At 42.0% G+C, this 20,147-nt stretch overlaps 1 protein-coding gene across 1 annotated transcript; it reads left to right on the forward strand.

Annotated features, from left to right (window-relative positions):
* Positions 1-11,259: 11,259 nt before the first annotated feature.
* KRR1 (KRR1 small subunit processome component homolog) lies at positions 11,260-17,121 on the forward strand. Its single transcript, XM_082280430.1, has 10 exons — positions 11,260-11,369; positions 11,777-11,952; positions 12,440-12,574; positions 12,826-12,951; positions 13,044-13,127; positions 13,723-13,779; positions 14,277-14,447; positions 14,615-14,692; positions 14,831-14,924; positions 16,475-17,121. Exons 1-10 carry the CDS (start codon positions 11,282-11,284, stop codon positions 16,615-16,617), a joined length of 1,152 nt encoding a protein of 383 aa, XP_082136556.1. The 5' UTR covers positions 11,260-11,281; the 3' UTR covers positions 16,618-17,121.
* Positions 17,122-20,147: the final 3,026 nt, after the last annotated feature.

A 20,147-nucleotide genomic window follows, 5' to 3' on the forward strand; every position in this document is an offset into this window, starting at 1 on the left:
AATGTTCTTGCTGGTCTTTCTCGTGCGCTACAGGAATTATTCATGAGGTGGTATCTGCTTTTAGGTTCCTCATTCCCCACAGAGATGTCAGACTGGCTGTTACCAAACACAGTCTCATGAGTTACAAGGAAAGAAGCTTCACCCTGTATGAAAAGGAATAAATGATGCATTGTGGTATTCAAAACATCACAGGAGTCATTCTAACCATGCAGAGCATTGTCAAATGGGCATGTGTTGCCTTGCTGAGATTTCATAAAATCCCTTTACCAGCTTGGGGTCCCATTTCTGACTGGCATTGTTGTATGCAGAAACCAGCCCTATCCTGCTTTTTTGTTCACCAAAGGCCAAGAGATGCTGAAGTACTCTGGAGGCTTTCAAGTGATTGCAGAATACTGCTGGCTCCCAAGAGCACAATTTCATCTGAGCTGACAGTATTTCCCATAGTGTCTATCCCTCTTGATTTTGCAGTCTCAATGACTCCTGAGTCTCTGCATCACCCAGTGTCTGCTCTGAAACGTGCATAAACATGAACATAAACAGCTCAAACTCTTTCACATCTTTGTCTCATTCCTATTTATTCTTTGGTGTAAGACATTTAATATGTTTTAAGTAGTTTTTATCAGTGATGTAGAGTTACTGCTTAGTCTATTATCTATCATTCAATTATAGTGATTATTAGATTCCTACAGGGTAGATTTAACTAAGTACATTTGACTATTCTCATTCAAGAAATAATCTTCTTTGCAATGTTATCCTTCTTTCCCCCCTCCCCCCTTTATTTTTTTGTGATGAAGCAGTCCATGGTGTCAATACAAATGCTGTGACATTTATAGCAGTTCAGCTGGGAACATACTGCCTGCATGCTCCTTTTATTCCTAATTTGCTGATGATTTCCAGCAGTGTAAGAGCACAAGAAAGCACTCTGTTTGATAGCAGTGTCCGCTGGTGCCCTTTTCTCTTTTTTTGTAACCCTTATCTAATTTTGGCAGGACCACAGTTCCTGCTCTTAGACCTGATAACAGGATCAGCACACAGCCCAAACCTACAGTAAAACACTTAGGCGGGATTCTCAGCCCAGCACATGCTGAAATGGGGCCATCTGACCCATGAGACAGGGTGTCCTTTGGTCCCAGTGAACTTGTTGGGTACCCACAACCCTAATAATCCTAGCACTTAGTACTGCTATTGGCATATCTTGTCTATCTTTCTGACTCCCTTTGTTTCATCTCTCCTCAAATCCTAAATAAGAAGTGCTTCTTAACCACGGTGTTTTACAAGTTTTTACATTTTCTTATTTATTTGTGGTTTCCATGGTGCAATCCTTAATGTGCAGAACAATGTGGGGAGAGAACTGGAAGGGTCACCAGTCTTAAGGCAAGACAGAATCATTAAATGTAGCACAATCACTTGCAAGGAACAGATCATTTCATTTTGAGTGTTCATCTATTGAGCTCAATAACTTTCACCATATCACCCAGAAAGGCATCAAATCTTCAGCTGATGCCATCAAGAAGTGGAGAAACAATTTACATCTCAGTCCCTTTTTATCCACACTTCTTTCTGAAAAAATGTATTTGTGTAAAAAATGCATTTCTCATTTCTGCTATCTAAACCTGATAATTACTATCTGTTGATAATTTAAATATTACCACGGAATCATTTATCTGAAATACTAATACCTTCTTAATACTAAGCATTTTAAGACACTATAGAAGCATTGTCTACAACAATTTTGACAAACAAATGATATTTTGACAAACAAATGATATTTTTTCACAGAGCTCTTGGCAATTTTCCTGTGCTCCAATTCTTTGGCAGGTCTCTTCTGCAAGTTAATTTAATTTTGTAAGAAATGTGGTCACTAACTTGACACAGGTGTTCAGGTTCACCTCACCAATGCTGTATTTAAGCACTTACATCACTGTATTGCTCGCTATTTTCTTGTCCATAAATCTTTTTTATTTATTTTTTCACAGCATTGTTCCTAGCACTTCAGTTGCATTGCTTGACCTCTTTTAATTCCCAAACTCTACAGAATAATTTCTTTCCAGCATCCTATTTCCCACCACACAGATCCAGCACTCCTCTTCCCTAGATGCGTAGTTTTGCATTGCCTTGTGTGAAAATCATTCTTGTATGGGTGACTTGAGCTGAGCAAGTGCTCCAGCTCACTCTGCATGACTGCCACGTCCTAACAGATTCCCCTTGCTACCTGGGTATCTTCCACTCATTGGCTTGCAGGGTTCTTGAATCACTCTCAGGTGCTGGACAAAACCAGTGCCTTAGTCCTAGGCTGCCTGACTCAGAAACATGGCAGTCCATTTCATGACTCTTCCTCACTGTTAATCACCGAGGGCTTAATCCACTGGCTCTGTCCCATATTGTATAGTGGGGAGTTTTTGTTGATACTGGTGGGGTTTTTCTGAGATAACACCCAGCTAGCTTGTTACAACAAGTAGGGATTAGCAGTCTGTCGTGTTCACAATTGCCTTTTTTCAGACAAGCTTATAAACCGGAAAAGGAAGAGATATATTAAACAAAGTCAGCTTGTTCTTATGAAGCAATGGTGTCAGTGATTAAACGTACATCTTTTTTGATCACTGAATTGCACAGCAAGCTTCTCCATGGTTTCACTCAGGATGAAAATCTTTCAACCAGTGACCTCCTACTTGTCCTGTTTAATTAGCACTTCACACTCCTGTTTCAAATTTTCTGTAATTCCTCTAGTACTTAAGAAGCTACTGAAAAAACCACTCCCTTATCTTTTGGGACATTTGGGATGTGCAAGACATGCTCCTGTTACAGGAGCCAGCATCCTACATCTTCCAAAAGTAGAGAAAAAGCACTTTACTGAATGTTTCTGTCCTTTTGTCTCATTTGAAATATATTTTAATCTTCAGCTATTGGAGGCCTTCAGTCATTTTAAGTTCTTGTTTTGAGTATATCTACATTGAATAATTTTCCTCGAACAAATGGTAGATTGCCACAGTAAGAAGATGCGTTTATCTGGCATTCATCATGAGACACATGAACTAGGGGCTACCAGGACGGGCTGTCTTTCTCTGAGTTTGGGAACATCCTAGCACATAACTCATGCAGCTCTGGAATGATGAGACGAACGTCAGGATGGGTCCAGCTGTGATGCTCTGCATGGGAAGTGGTGTAAGGTTCCCTCTTCCCTATAACCTAGTGCTTGTGCTAAAGGAAGGCTGGAGCCTGGCATCCGCTGCCTGCCCCACAACTGCCTGTCCACTCTACTTCTCACTTTTCTTTGGAGACTTGAAACAGCAACTTTGTGCTTTATAAGTGTGAGTTCACTTGAGAGAATTCCAAAGCACCCTGCAGCTTTCCCAACCTGCTCAGACTTGGAGTCTCCTTCTATGACAGCCCTTTGAATTGGCCACAAATATGTTTTCTCGTTACCCATTCATGTATTAAATACTCATCTCAGTGATGAAATGCTTGCCTGGGTCTCTCTTAATGAACAAGTGTCAGATGTTTAGCACCAGTAGACTTTATTGCTCAAAGGCACAGGCTTCTTGGAGCTCCTCTCAGTCACTTCCAGCTCTGTCTGCCTCAAAACAATGGGGCAGAGGAAAGGGAAAGGAAGAGGCTGTTCCTGTCAATGGGATTCCAGCTGGTTTGTATATAAAATCTTTCCAGGACACCCAAAATGCTTTATTCACCAGTTGGATGTCATATTCTAAATAAAACCAATTATTTGGTCGACATCTACAACCCTGCTGAGGTATGTGATAATGGTGCCCCTTGTCTGGAAGACAAACACATGCATTCTCCCTGCAGAGAGCAGCCAAGAGGCCCTCGCCAGCCCCGGCAGTGGAAGAATGCACCCCTATTCCCTGCCTCTTTCTCTCTCCGCCTGCCCGTCCCAGTGAGCCAAGCCCGTGAGAATACCCTGGCATAACTTCCTGGCAAGAACCATCATTTTTATGTTGCTTTTGGGTAAACTTCAGTGACTCATCTTGTATTCATGCTCATCTATGGTTGGCTTTTTATATTTTTTTTCTTCTAATGTTCTGATCTGCCAAGCTGCGAGTAGTTTGCTTAACAATGTGCAATGCTTGGAGAACAGATGGGCTCTTTTCTTCCACCCGGTGGCATGCAAAAATGAAATTTTATCCATCAAACTTCAGTTTGTGACACTTTATTTGGAATGGTTGTTTTAACAGCTACTTTGCCACCCACCAGCTCCATTGTATTTCCTTCCGCATTGGATATAACTTAATGGCAAACTCAGCACTGAGCAGCCAGCAGTCTGCATTGCGGTGGTACCTCACACAGGATTATCTTGAATTGCCCTCCTGTACAAACACATAGTTAGAAAAAGTTTGCACCCTTGAAAATTTACAGCATAGGCAAGGAAAGTGGTTTTCCAAGCATAGTGGCAACTCTGAAAATGGATACCCAGGTCCTCAGGCACACTGTAGGGCTGACTTCACTGTTTGACTCCCCTTTTCCAGGACTGGTGCAAACTCACTGTTATTCAACCTACAAATTCTACTTTAACCCAGAAAAAACATTTTTGAGAAATAACATTATGTTTTCCCATGTGCCATTTCATGAAAAGCTAAGGAAAAAGATGAAGGAATGGTTCATGCTCTGCTGCTCCACTTGTTCAGAGACTGCCTTTCCAGAGGGTTGACTAGTATAATTTTTTCACTGAAACTTTGCTTGCTACCTTTAGAAGCCAAATGGCACTTTGCTCAAATACACACTGCTCACTTCCGTGAAATACCAAGGGGAACGGCTGAAATCAGAGCTAGCCTAGGACATCGAGACTACTGAGAAAGTCACATCTAGGACTGCTGCATTCCATACACTCAGTTCAGAGTGCTCTGGAAGCCTTTATGGCCATCTGTGCAAGAAGAAAGAGTTTTTTCCTTGGGTAACTGACATACTTATTTCCCTGTAGGTAAAAGAAAATGGATGTAATAGCTTGAACATTCCCATATGTTGCTGGTGGATCTCAGCTTCTTGAAGCTGTTGATAACTGGTGCCATCTTGCCTACAGCAAGAGCAGCATACAGACTTTTGTGAGCTTTAAAGATGGATTAAAGCAGAATATTCACAAAGGCTAATTAAGCAACAGCAGCTGCTTTTCACAGGTCGGTCTGCAGGCAGTGGGCAGAGGGAAGCTCCCCTGGCAGCGACTCAGAGCACATCCCTATATTAAATTCTTGTTCTGAATCACCTCCTGGGAGAGCCTCTGCTCCCCTCACAGATGCCCATCTCCACCATTTCACATCATTCATCTTTCCAGCTGTGTCCCTTGGGCTCCTCTGCTGCCACTGCAGGGGAAATCGCTGTGAAATGTATTGCAGGTGGAAGGATAAGCATGTTGTACATGGTTTCACAGACTCAAATGGGGTTTGATCTTTCCAGTGATGAAACACAGCTTGCTAAATTCTGTGTTTTGAAACTCACTGCTAATATTTTAAAGCGAAAAACAATAACCATATGGGATTTAGCAATTCACATGCCAGGTTATGATGAGCTGCTTGGTTTGTCAGTTCCCAGCTGCTCCTTTGAAAAATCACCAGGGGATTTCCTCACTGACTGGGCTGCCAGCTATCCTGGGGTGAATACAGGGAATATGAAGTTCTGTATTAGATTTTATGGGCTGCAGCCTTCAGCTTGCCACGATCCCTCTGAACCACATGAATGTGAACCAAGGACAAACTGACTCTCATGAATCCTTGCATTTATGGGAAAAGAGCTCTCTGTGGACACAAAACTGGTGGAGGCAATGTTCCAGTTACGTATTTCAGACATGAGTCCTATGGCACAGAGAGGTAGGAGGATGGAAGATATGTGGGAATAGGGCTCCTCTGTGGCTCATCCTCTGCCTGCTGGTTTCCTTTGAGCCTGAGTTAAGGCTGCAGCAGATAGGTGCTTTTACCGTTTCTAGGGACAGCTGTCCATCACCTACAGCTACACATATGCACCTTTACTGATACATACATCTAACAAGGATGAGAACTGAGGTTTTATGTGCTCTGTGGCACAGAAAGTGTGAGAGTGTTCAGGGTGAGCCAGGGGTAGTTGTCATGCCCTTCACCCAAGAGAGCCTTATCAGACTTTGCCCCCTGGAGCGTCTGGCACTGACAGCAGCAGTGAACTCGCCCACGCAGCCTGGCCAGACTCAGTGCAAGGAGAAGCAGTGTGGTTGGCTGTAGAAAGCTCTGTATCTCAAAATTAATTTGCCTGTGGTTCTGCTGACACCTTCTGATTATGCTGCTCTCCCAGTAAAAGAAAGGGTGTGCTGAAATCAATTTCCCACCCCCTATTCCACTGCATATAGAAGACAAAAGATATATTGCTAATTAAAATGTTCTAATCTGCTGGAAAGCAGTTTTGTAGGATTGATTTGAATAAAACTGATGATGCAGCCCACTCAGATCACTGGGAAACGACCTCTCTATTATGAAGTCCCAGAATAACATAGCCAAGCAATCTTGATTTCCTAATATCTGTCAAAGGAAGAACTTCTTAGTTAGTTACAGCATATAATACGGATATTCCTGAAATGTCCTCTGCTTAATGAACAGCTGATATTGGCTAACCTCACAGAAATAAGAGAGAATTAGTACCAGCTGCAAAATGCATTCACTGGATAGTGAAACTGGCAGTTGGTATTATGCCTGCTATAAATATTTTTAATTAAAAATTGTTTTCTGTCTCTTCAATTGGTATAATAGCGATAATGCTTACTGAGAGTTACTGAAGATGTAATAGGATTCCCCTTCGTGTATAGCAGAGCTATTTATTCTGCTGTAATATTGCTACAGTGGAAATCTGCATAATAATGTCCAGATTCCAGTACAAGAGAAAAATAGACTGCGGGAGTGTTTCAGAATAAGGCACATGAGCATGCAAATTCCTAAATAAAAACCATGCTCAGACTCTGTTTTCTAAGGTATGACTTTAAAATTATATTAAAAATCTTTTGGGGGGGAATTTTCAGCTTTAATCCACAGCCCTAGGGCATTGTATGCCTCTAAGAAAGGGTTTGCTCTTTGCATGCTTACAGGGAGCATCACAGCAGATCCTCTTGTGCTGCTCTGGCTGTGCCCTGGCACAGGTCCCTGTCAGGGAGGATGGGGGCTTGGGGGTACTTCTCCTGCTCTGACTCAGAAAGGAGTAGCCCCTTTCTGCATGTGGAGGGGCTGGGAGAGGCACTGGCAGAGGGGACCCTGCAGTGCTGCAGCAGACCCGAACCTCTGGGCACCTGGTGTCCACTTGGTGCTCTACTGCCATGACCATCCACAGGTGACGAAGGACACCTCCTCCTTTGGGGAGTCAAGAGGCATTAGACCAGCTATTCCCTGGCAGGCACAGCCCATGTTAGGCATTACCTAAATAGAATGGATACTGTGACAGCTGGAGAAATCTGTTAGCTGTCCCTACTGGGCCTTTGGGAACTTGTGATTGCTCTCCACACTATGTCAGAGACTTTCTAAAGATGATGGGACCAATTGCTTTCTCATCCCCACTGGAATCTCTTCCGCTCTGAGGCTTTGGACCAGTATAATGATTTAAGCATTTTCTCCCACCACCTTCCTCAGGCTCCCGCCTTCGTACTCCCCAGCTTCTGATGCACCTACCCTTGACCAGCACTCACCTTCACTCTCTCATTTTTACTCTCTTGTGTGTATCTCAGAGATCCTGGTGCAGCTTGCCTTGGTCTGGTGTTTGCTTTCTGACAACTCCCAAAGGGTCAAGTCAAGACAAAAGCCTCATTCTGTCAGTCACTATGAATACCTGATTAGGCACATTCCCTGCTCCAAAGACCTTTTGATCTAAACCTGCTGTTTTGATTTCATGATACTAAATTCCTTTCCCAGTTTGGCTCTCATCCTTTTCTTGTCCCTAAACTGACAGCAATTTTATTGCAAGCAAGTAATTTCCCAGACAAAGCTATGGTCTCTTTTACCCATAGGTTCTTCCTTCTTATTCTGGGTTCTTCCTTCTGCCACAAATTATCTTTGCTTTGCTATTCCAGCTAGCCCTTTAGGATGCATTTATGGTTTACAGTCCTCTCATTTTACAGCTCCTTGTTACTCTTAGGGTTCAGCAGGTACTGTCCTCTCTGCTCTCTTTCAAAGGGAAAGATGAACTCTGCTTACTGGGGCATTTCCCCAGCTCTCCATGGAGAAGGCAGCAGCCCCACTGCAGTGTGTTCTTGCCTGGCCAGGTTTGCAATGGGCACCGATACCATCATCTATGAGCACCTATGCAGATCAATGGATTCAACAGCAAAGACAAGAACAAAACAAAACCAGAGAAGTGACTCACACCAGTGCCCAGAGGGATAAAGGAGGAAGAGGAAGAGGGAGATAGGAAAGAGAAATGAATACCACAACCTCATCCGCCTGAGGGCACAGAGGTCATGTTAGCCAGGGAATGGAATGAAATGAAATGGACTTTTCTGAGGGTGGCTGGGTAGGGGTAGGTTCTGTTTGATTATTTAAATTCTTCCAGGCTACCTCCCAGGGTCAGGTCACTCAATGAATTAATTTTATTCCAATAATGAAAGTACTCTATTAAAACAGAAAAAGGACAACACATGATTATTTTTTTCTCCATCCAATCCAATGAATTGGTTTTGGTGGCCAGTTTGGATGATATTTTGATCATTTGACAAGTTTTTTATGAAATACCTGATAATTTAAGAGCCTGTTACAGCAGGAGAAGGTCTCGCTTGCCCATGTGCTTGTTTCCTGCCCTGTTGTAAACTAAAAGAATAAAGAACACCCTAAGCCAAGAAATACAATTCTCCAGTTATTTGAATCAAAAGGAAGTATTGATTATTTAATTACATAGAAGTGATCCAGATGCTTAGCATTTACTACAGATTAATGACTGCCCCAGAGCAGTTAATGGCCCTTCTCACTGCCATCAACAAAAGCTGCTTATTAATCCCTGGAAAATGGCTTGCATAACAATCATAACCTGCTGTTAAAAGTTTATAAATAGATAAAAGTGTCACATGGATTTATGAGTGCTAAGGCTGAATGGGATCTGTGTGGTGTTTCTAGCAAATGAATGCCATGTACATGAGCTCATCTGATTGCCTGAATTATCACAAAATCCCAAGTTGCTCTTTTGGATAGGAAAATGGCATGTAAGGAACTGCCAAGTGGCTGGAGTCCTATCTATTGACTGGGAAATAATTACTTCGCTGCATAATAAGGAGGCACCTTCCTTCTAACAGCCCTTTTTATGGTATCGCCTGAAACCCTTTTTATGGTATCGCCTGAAACGCGTGTAAGGGAGGCTGTGCTGTTTCATTCCTTCACTTTGTTTTTAAGAGGATACACACATATACACACACACACAGCTGGCCCAGGTCCTCCCAAGCACAGGAATGGCTCCAGCAGGTATGTAGGGGTCTTGCTAGACTGGGATCTGTACTATTCAGACAAAGGTCTTTGAAGGAGCCCTTTGCACCTGGGTCTCTCCATCCCATCTGGGCTGGTAGAACACTGAACATGGTATGTGCTGCCAGTGAAAGGTGCTTTTGGAAAACATGTCGCTCCTGGAAGAGCTGGAAGGGCATGCAGATCCTGGGGGAAGGGGTGGTGGAGGGCAGGGATTCGCAGCAGCACCGCATCCCCGCATGTGGTAACTGCGTCCCACCACTGCGCTGGCACTCACACTGTCCCTCCTGCCTGGGAGCTCAGCTTCAAACCACCATGCAGAGAACCCTGCTCCTGTGGGGTTGTAGAATCTCTGCCTCTCTCCTCTCATCACATCAGGAAGCTTACTTCCACTGCCAAGCACTAAGGGCATGCCCCTTCCACAGCCCACTCTCGTGATTTTTTTGGTGGGCTGCATCACAGAGGAGTCAGACACTAAACCAGTGCTGAACTAAACTAATTATCCTTCCTCAAACTCTTTCCAACTCTGCTTTGCTGCGCTTTCACAACACGTGGCCAGGTTTCAGGTGAGAGAGACGCACAGTGTGCTTCATGCGCTTCACTGAGCCACCTCCCCAGGACCCCCAGCCCTTCCTTCGCATAGACTGGGTGTCTGTACCTGGGCCAGACCTCCCTCCTACGCTCAAAGGCTTTGCAGTGCTGAGGAATACCAGCCCAGAAAGCAGCCCCAGAAAGCTTCTGTGTCCAAGAGCCGAGAGAGGCAAATTTGCCTCTCTGTGCTTGCCTCCCTGTGCTTGTCCAGGGGCACGGAACCTTTCCGTCAAAGCCATTGGGCATCCAAAGCCCGGTGCCAGGCGAGGCGGGGCTGCGTGGGCGGAGGGGGCGCACATTCCCACCGCCTCCATCCCTCCCGGTCGTGTCCCTCCCGCGGAAGGCACAGGCGGGCGGCAGCTCCGTTCGGGAAGCTCCGCTTAGCGCGGCGGCCAGTGCCATCTAGCGGCACCGGGAACGGATGACCACCCTCCCCAAAGGGCCGCAGGGACCGCCGGCACCCGTCTGCCAAGGGCCTCGCGGGGTCCCCCTCCAGCTTCTTTCCCGTCTGTGGGAAGCGCTCCCCATCCCTGTTTGAAGGATGTTGACGGACAGAAATTAAAATAAATGGCTAAAAGCTTGCATCAACTCGATGCCAAGCTTGCAGACAGAAAGGATCTTGGGAGTCCTGTTCGTTGTGGGAGATGGGGTGGGCAAAGGGCTGGCAGATGGAGCAGGCTAGGAGAAACATCAGCCAGCTCCGAAGGAAAGGTTTCGGGGGGGTCAAAACTGATTTTTAAATCAATAATTTACTTAGGTATAGATCAGATGATATAAATCTCTTTCTCATCAATTAGGTAATTAAACACCGTAGAGTGCAGGTTTTTATGAACAGATGCAGTGAACATCTGCCAAAGACAACATTGCCTCAGAGTGTTCTTGCTCTTAAAGGTCTCCTCCACTTTTTCACTCCATTGGTTTTTCATGATACCCGTAAAAGAGAGCGGAGGAGGCTCATTCTTGCTCTTTAAGGAAATGCTCAGCTACAGGCAGAGGATGGGGCAGGGAGGAGGATGCAGAGCATCCCCCAGAAAACCTTAAATCACGTTATTCAGATAAAAAATTAGGTCTCATCAGGAACCCCTTTTCATTTGCTACGAGCACCGAAGTACTTCATGTATTTCTGTCCGTGTGCCGGGGTGCAGATTTTGACGAGGCTGCCCCTTTCCGCACCGCGTTCCGCACTACAGGAAGGTGTCCGCGCGGGCTGTCCCACACGGCGGCCGGGGGAAGCTCCCCGCGGCCCGGGAGCCGAGCGCGGCCCCGCCCCTTCCGGCGCCCGCGCGGACATGGCGGCCGTGCCCAAAGAGGAGGCCGGGCCCGGGCCGGGGCCGAAGCAGAAAGAAAAGCACAAGAACAAGAAGAAAGCGGAGCCAGGTGGGGGTGGGGCGCGGGACCGCGCGGGGCTGACGGCTCGTCGGGAGGGCCGCGGGCTGAATGTCCCCTCCGTGGGGCGCTGCGGAGGGTAGAGGCGGCTGGTGGGTGCTTGGGGCCGGCAGCGGCGGTGCCGTGTTGTGGTGCGCCCGCCCTGCAGGTACTCGGCTTCCTCGCCTCAGTCTGTGCCTTATTCTTGTATAATATACTTGCATAATCATCTTGTATATACCAGATCAACAGCGCATATCTCAGCTGCGGATATTTTTTTTTTTTTTTTAAACTTTAAAAAAAATACAAATAGTTTAAAGCAGTAATTTTTCTAAGGTCAGAAGAGATGCAAACGGCATTCAACAGTGTATTAAACCAATCTTCGTATAACAATAGCTTTTTTTTTTTTTTAATAACAGTTGATGAATCTGAACTTCTCACTGTGCCAGATGGATGGAAAGAGCCAGCCTTTACAAGAGAGGATAATCCCAAAGGGCTGCTGGAAGAAAGCAGTTTTGCAACATTGTTCCCGAAGTATAGAGAAGCGTACTTGAAAGAGTGCTGGCCACTTGTCCAGAAAGCCTTGGGTGAACATGTATGAACTCTTAATAATTGTGATACTGCACTTTACCTTTTGGGACATACAGGTCTTACTTAAGCTAATAAAAATAGTGCAAGTTGCTTTACTCATACTGTATTTGTAAATTTCTACTGTGCTTGCATTTTGAATTAGTAGTGTCATTTTTTGTTATCCATAATTGGGTGAAGAACTGTCTAGCTAGATTTGCAGTTCTTTACAAATGCTGTCAGCAAAGTCTTTGCAGCAGCAAGTATCTCGTCATCCAGACACTGACAGCTTGTTGTGCTTGAGTTCAAGGAGATGATAGAGGTGGTGCTTTGGGCCTTGTGACACATATTCAGTCTGGTTTGTCTTTGTGTATGTGAACTTTCTTAAGCTAAAAGTCACTTAAGAAGTTTTGGAAAATAGATCTACATTCTGTATGTGTCATTCTGTTTGTTAACTGCTTACTGCCAAAGCTGAGTTATGAGATTGATTTGGTGTTTCTTTTCAAATACTGCAGTATGTGAATGCAGCGCTGGACCTAATTGAAGGAAGCATGACTGTAACTACCACTAAGAAGACTTTTGATCCGTATGCAATCATTAGGGCTAGAGACTTAATAAAACTTCTGGCAAGAAGCGTTCCATTTGAGCAGGTCTGTATTAAATCCTGAATGTTTTTTTCCATGATAATGCTTATATTTTGCCTTAAATTCTATCATAGTACTTACAAAATTACTACATTTTAAAAATGAGGGAATTTCAAGTGAGCCAAGTAAGATAAAATACATATTTAAAGTAAGTATCTCTGAAAGCAAAGGGAGAAGAATAACCTAAAGTATTCTCTTGACTCTTATGAGTAATAGACTTGAATTCAGATGACATTGCCTGCATCTTGTCTTTTTAGGCAGTTCGTATCCTTCAGGATGATGTCGCATGTGACATCATTAAGATAGGCTCTCTGGTGAGGAAGAGAGAGACTTTTATAAAAAGAAGAGCACGGCTTCTTGGGCCAAAAGGATCTACTCTTAAGGTACTTCCTGCAGATGTAGTAACTAGACAATACTGATGCCCAAATTTGTGTCAGGTCATATTATACTAATTTAATTTCTTTTTTTGGTGTAGGCCCTGGAACTGCTAACAAACTGTTATATTATGGTGCAAGGCAACACTGTTTCAGCTCTTGGACCCTTTAGTGGGCTAAAAGAGGTAAGAGGGAGGTAGATGAGCCATTTGTGTTGCAAACATAAACTTCTGTGCCCAGCTCAAGGGTGAGCGATACACAAAATCTGGCAAACTGCAGTATTTTACTTACTTTCAGTTATGTGTTAGTAAGCTACATTTGTGTTAGTAAGCTACATGAATGTCCGTAGTGTTATCATCTTTGCTGCTGAATTTTGTTTAGACTCTTAAGACATTTCTGTGTTGGAAGAAAAAGTATCTGTATATGTTTTAATAACTATGTGGGAGAAGAACGCTTGTCAAAAACAGGTTCCTCATGACACTATAAGATCCATGATGACGTGAAAATGTTTGTAGGGCCTGCTGGAGTCTATTAGAAGCATGACAATATTATTGGCATTTTTGAACTGCTGTGCCTTCCTGTTAACCCTGTGCTTTAGCTTTTTTTAAGGCTGGAATCAATGATCTTGGAGGTCTTCTCCAACCTTAATGTTCCTATCATTTTAAATCTTACTACTTTGGGGAGGCAGAGGAAGCAAGATAGTACAGCTGATATTTTAATTGATTAGCATATGAAATATTTGCTGAGTTTTCTGTTGTTTTTGTTTTGTATTCAATACAGGTTAGAAAAGTTGTTCTGGACACAATGAAGAATATACATCCCATATATAACATCAAGGTTAGCGTGGTCCACTGCGTTTTTGTTTACAAGAAAATACTATTTCTTCCCAGAGAGTTGTATGTTAATAACTTATATATTTCTGTGTGGTAATCTATTTTTCAGAATTTCTGTAGTGTGCTGCTTTATAAAAACCACTGACTTTGATATCCTCCATTTTACTAGGATACATTGGCATAACACGATTATGGCAGTATCTCAGAAAACATCAAAGGAAAAGTGTGTATAAACTTTCTCCCTTTGATTGTTGGCTTGATACTTGCACATTTAAACTGAGGCACCTTCTCCAGTGCATTATCCCTGTTTTGAGACATCTGTCTGGTTCTGCTGTTCATAATTAAGCCCCTCTGCTCTTACTGAAGTGAGATGTGGAAGGTTTGGATGTTGCATATTCACTGTAAGAAAGTCTAGTGAAACTTCTGTTTTCAGTCTCTTGGCTTCTACTGTAATACTCTTTTTTTTAATAACTTCTTTGTGACATTCTGAAACTCCTGAAGACTTTGATGATCAAAAGGGAATTAGCAAAAGATCCTGAACTGAGGACACAAAGTTGGGAAAGATTTTTGCCTAAATTCAAGCGGAAGAACTTGAAAAAACGCAAGGAGCCCAAGAAGAAAAATACTAAGAAGGAGTACACACCGTTCCCACCTCCGCAGCCAGAAAGCCAGGTCAGTTGAAACTTTATTTGGTTATGCAGGAATAGAGCACACCTAAATTGTGTTCTTTGTAAAAAGAGATGGGGAGGCTTTTTCTATCACGTTCTGATTTCCTGATATTATATATCTGGCTTATAATGCATAATTAAGTAAAACTTCTTGCTACTTGTCTTACACAGATTGATAAGGAATTGGCAAGTGGCGAATACTTCTTGAAAGAAAGACAGAAGAAACGCAAACAAATGGAAGAGATAAAGGTAAAGTTGTACTAATACAGAGTCCAGTTAAAAAGCATTTGATTGCTAACTTGGAATCTGGAATCTTGTTTTTTTGGGGTTTTTTTGTCTTTTTTGCCCCTCTCTATTGCTACTTGATCTTTTTATTGGTAACTTTAGGCAAAGCAAGCAGATGCAATCAAGAGAAGACAAGAAGAAAGAAATAAAGCTTTTATCCCACCAAAGGAAAAGCCAGTTGTGAAAACAAAGAAAGGTAACCTTTTTTTTTCCTGTTTTAAAACCTTCTGTTGTCAATTTCTAGGCTGAGTGATTTTGCAAATGCAGCTTAGGAAAAAGAAAGGTCATGCAAAACAATCCTGGTGGTTAGATCCATGCCTAGAGTTGCCAGGGACAGTAAAAAGATCACTAGCCAATAATTCTATACCTTTGAAACAATTCTCTGTTGAACAGTCAATCTCAATTGGTTGTTCTAGCTTCATCAGTTTTTGCCTTTCAGTTGTACAGTAAAGCTGCCATGACTTTTACATTCAAGTTAACAGAAAGCAATACTTACTTGAAAAACTGACTTCACAACTTTGGTACAAGATAGAGTAAATAGCTTTTCTGAAAGTTAAAGTAAAACCACACTTTGTGCAGAGTAAGAGCTTATGTTCTCAGATTACTTTTTTTTTTAATACACTGGAGAAACAAATCTTCAATTCTCACTGATTATGCTTCATATTCATAGTATTAGATATACTGTTAGCTATACTACCTACATATTATTACACTACGTATTACACAATTTGTTAAGAACTTAAAAGTTTGTGCTTCTTGAAAAGCATCTGTTTTGCAGCACTGATACAGTACTTTTTTTTTGTTGTGATGGCAGTACATTTCCAATGATCCTGTTGTCTGCACTGTGTCTCAAATATGGTGCTTTTCTAGCTGCTATGTGTTTTGAACTGAAATCCTTCAGTCTTCCAAGAATAGATGACAGGAGTAGTTTGTATGTAGAGAAGAACTGAAATCCAAAGAAGACAGCTGGTACCCACCACTAGATATAGGAATTAACTGTGTGAGATAGGAAAGTTAGATCCAAACTCATGACTTGTGCTCCAAAGAGAAAATACCATCACGTGTGTGAACATAAGAGTAGGTTATTCATGTTGCTCAGCACTAAGTATATAACTTCAGTATTCTGGCACTCCCTATAGAAGTTTTTAATAAAGGTTTTTATGCAAGGGTCAAAGGTCTGCATCATATTCCCCCAACCCACCCTTCCTCATGCTTTGTCTAACAGTGGCCATTAATGGATGGCCACAGAGAGAGTATAAGGATGGGACAGGCATGTTTGGGATCGTATCACTTTAGTTACTTGCAGAAAGACAAAATGCCATAAAAGCTTCTCTGGATATAAGCACTCAGCAGTTAATTTCTTTTCTTATGCAAGATCTATCAAGCCTATGTCTAAGAGTGCATATGTATTAATTTCAGAGGAGTACATCTGTGTTCTGAGGAGTTGGTGATAATAGTTTGTATGTCTGTAGGGTTTGGCATCTGTGGTCAAATGTTGTTGTATGGGATTTTTTTATATAACTGTTCTTCGAATTCTGCTGAATAAGATTTGTAGATAATTCTAGTTTCAACAAAAATGATTATTAGAATAATCTAGAAAATGATTAGTGAACATAAAACAAGTCCTAACCAGTGCCACAGGATGCAGTTTACTGTGTTTAATATATATAAAGTCTTCTTGTAGATTGGTAACATTTTTCAGAAGTTAAATTAATGTCTGTTACCTTTGTATTTCTTACTATGTAGCCTCCACTGAGAAAAAGATTGATATTGAAGCCATCAAAGAAAAGGTAAAGAATGCGAAGAAGAAGAAATTAGGAGCACTTCCTGAGGAAGAAGTAAAGTTAAAAATGGCAGCAGATGAAAAGAAAAAAAAGAAAAAGAAGTAGTTCACTACCCAAGAGGTTCACTTGTCTCCTCCGATAATGAACATTTTTATAGTCAGAAGATGGGAGAATTTTTGCTGTTGGTGTAATGTGGAAAAGAAAAGACTAAGTAGAAAGATCGTTCTTTTTTCCTAAGTACAGTTTAATTAGTGGACCTACAATAGCTGTACAGACTTGGCAAGGTTGGTGAAGAAAATCTGTGCTGCACGGTTGTTTGAGAAAGTAAGAGAATGAATTTGGATAATATCCATCTACCTAAAGGGAGGGTTTCACGATAGAAACATTTAGGAGTTTGATGTGGAGTGTTAAACATTTGGGCCAGAGAACTCTGGGATAGTGAAAGTTCAAGGTAATTCTGTGAAAGAGTACCAGACAATATGCAGCCGTAGTTGTGGTGATAACTTTTGCTAAATGGGCAAGATTTATTACTATATTATGCTTTTATTTTTGTAAAAGCTGATTATTTTGTGTGTCTTGTCTTGATGTTAATAAATATTTTTATTTCAATGTTCTTAAATCCTTAGTTAATCTACTGCAAAACCTCCATTTTCTTGTCCAAGAAACAAACTCACAGCTTCATCTGAAAATCAGACAAACCATAATCTTCATTGCATACCATTAATAAACTGTCATTTATTAACATTATACTGATGGGTTTTTAGACAGAATATGGTACAAAGTAAGTGTCTTTACATACAGATTGTGCTGCAGGGAGACCATAAAGTTGTGTTATTTACCTTTAAATACATCTTCATTTAGTTCCTTCTTGCAAGAAGTTCTTAAAAATTGTGTTCCTTTTTTTATTTTTGAGACACTTCCTCTATTTTAAAGGAAGTTTAGAGGTTTTTCAACTTCCTGAAACTGTAAAATGTGATGAAATAAAGTAATAAAGTGCACCAGGAGAGCAGCTATTGCTTATTTCATGCACTGGAGATTAAAGAAACAAATGTAATGAGGAGGAGATAGAGCCACACTAATTTCTGTTGAATTAATTTCTTCTGACTCTGTTAAGAATGCTTTTGCTGGGTTTTTGAATTTTGATCACTGCACATGCAGTGGAGATGATTCTCTTAGAATGGTGCAGCTCAATGCTTTTAGGTTAGTGACCTTTTATTTGAAACCAGGGGGTGAAAACACAGCCTTTTTTTTTTTTTTTGTTCCCCACACATATAAGAATTGAGAATATATTTGGTTAGAGAGTCAGTGCATGAGCATTGGGACATAGCTATGGTGCTTTTGCTCTAGGGTAGGGCACAACATCAGCCTGAGTTATTAGGCCTTTCAATTATGTGAGCAGTTCTTGGCACTTAATTGTTAAGGAAAAAATACTCCCAATCTTCTTAGGGACTGCATTGTTCGTAAGTGGCAGTTTCTTTTGGAATCAATCAGGGAAATACTATTTACACGTCTTTAACTGAGAACATGATGCATAAGTCACAAGCCACCCGTCTCAGAAACTGTAGTGATTGATGGGTTCAGTGATACCAGCACTACAAAAAGCTTTTTTAGAAACGCCAGCTGGTGTTTGGCAGCTGACAGAGTAAAGGTGAGACCAAGGTTAGGGCTTGCTGGGTAGTTCAGACCTCTCACATAGTGAAAGGACTAATTTCAACAGGAGACACTGCAATACTTGAGTTTAAATTCCTGTTCTCACAAATATGCTTCAGCAGAAGAGTCCGCAGAGTGAGGACCCATTAAGGAGGAGTTTGACAAGCCAGGGGAGGAGCATGAGTGTATTAGGGGAGGGAGAGTCCTCGGTTCTGATCTGAACTGCAGCAGGCCCCTTTCATGACAGAGGAGTGGCCTACATTCCCCTGCCTGTTGTTTAAAAAGTTAAAAACCAGTGTAAGGCTGTTTTTCCCACTGGTCTTGCAGACTGGCATATCATTTCAGGAATCTGGCTGTGAAAGTATCCTAAAAAAAAGTTTCCAGCTGCATCAGCTAACTTCTTGGGTGCCTGAGTTGCAGTGCAACTTTTGGCAGCCTGGCTTTAAATTATGTTTATTTCCACTGAAGTTTTTTTAATTAGGACCCACAGCTGAGTCATTTATGTAGCTTTTAGATGGCATCTTTCTCTGTAATAAAATTCGAAGTACACTTCAGGAAGTCTTGTCCTATTGTTAACGGGGTGGACAGGCGTCACCTGTCGTATTTAGTGTTTAGTATTTCTTGGTTGTTACTGTTGACAAGTTTCAAGGATTGTTGGTAGGACATTATTTACTTAAACTGGAAAATCAAGAAAGCTTACTCATATTCCTGTAGGCAAGTTAAGCCAAAGGATTTGTCTGCCCAAGAGTCCATATCTGAACGGAAAGGGGCTGCATGATCTCACTTGCTGGTGCTTTATGGACCTGTTTTCTGAGAGAGTATGGCAGTACAGTTATAACACTTGTGTAAAATGTAAATAATAGAAAACAAAGTGGGCTTGGAAGAGTGAAAGATTTTCTTGTATTTTCAGAACTGCTTAACTATTTCAAATTATGTTCTTAAACTGATTTTAGAGTTTACAGACTTGCAGAAATGTATGTGAAGTCTGTATTTCCGTACCAGTGTTTTGCATTTATTGTATGGAATTCATGGATATATGCTGTGGGGACAATTCAAAGTAGTTTGATCATCCAGAGCTAAATACCTGGATTGCTGGATATCCTGAAAATGACAAAGCTACTTTTTTCCTCTTGACTTCTTGATTTTCAAGCTTTTTTTTTTTTTTTGAAAGATGCCACATTGTAAAGGTTGGGGGTTTAATCAGTTTTTTTAAGGAAAGTCTTTCTTTGGATTTCCTAAGAGCTGCTTAAGTATATCGTTAACATTTTGAACTTTAAGGTCTCTGTGCTCCTTCTGTTTCTTCTGGTCGAGATCAAGCATCCATTAAACTAAGCAGGGAAGAACTCCAGCTGAGCTCGTTTTAAGCTCCTCAGACACAACAGTGTATCTGGTTCCCTTCCCTGCATTTCTCTTTCCAGCAGAAAGATCTTACCCTACATGGCTTCTGTGGGGCAGACACTGTGCTGGGCTGTCTGCTGTGGAGCCCTGTGAGGGAGGGTGCACACACATTAGGTCCTGCTACCCATGTGCCACTTGCCAGCCAATATTTAGATGGGACTTTGCAGTCCCTGGAGCTTGAGGCTTGGGTTTCACACAAGAGTGCCTGTGACTGTGCCGTCTTGGCTATGGAGACTCTAGCAGTCAACAAAATAAGATGTATATATATTAAGATATATCTAGCATTAAATTTGTAGTTTTGTCCCCAGCCATATTTGCATCTTGAAAAATGATTTATTCCAGGAATGCTGTGATACTGAAATGATTCTAGTACAAGGAGAACTAGCAGATAACTATGTGTAATGTGAGAAATGCTGGGTCCCAGTTCCAGTGTTTTCAGTTGAAATCCATGGCAATAGTAAGATCAGGAGTCAGGGTCAGGAGTGGGTAGACAGAAACACTGACAAGTACTGCGGTGACAGTACCACAGAAATTAAGCGGTGAGGGGAACTCCCCGGCTTCCTTTACAGCAGTGTGTGCAGAGAGAC

Source organism: Coloeus monedula (assembly GCF_965178545.1).
Source record: "Coloeus monedula genome assembly, chromosome: 4".
NCBI classification, from domain to species: Eukaryota; Metazoa; Chordata; class Aves; order Passeriformes; family Corvidae; genus Coloeus; species Coloeus monedula.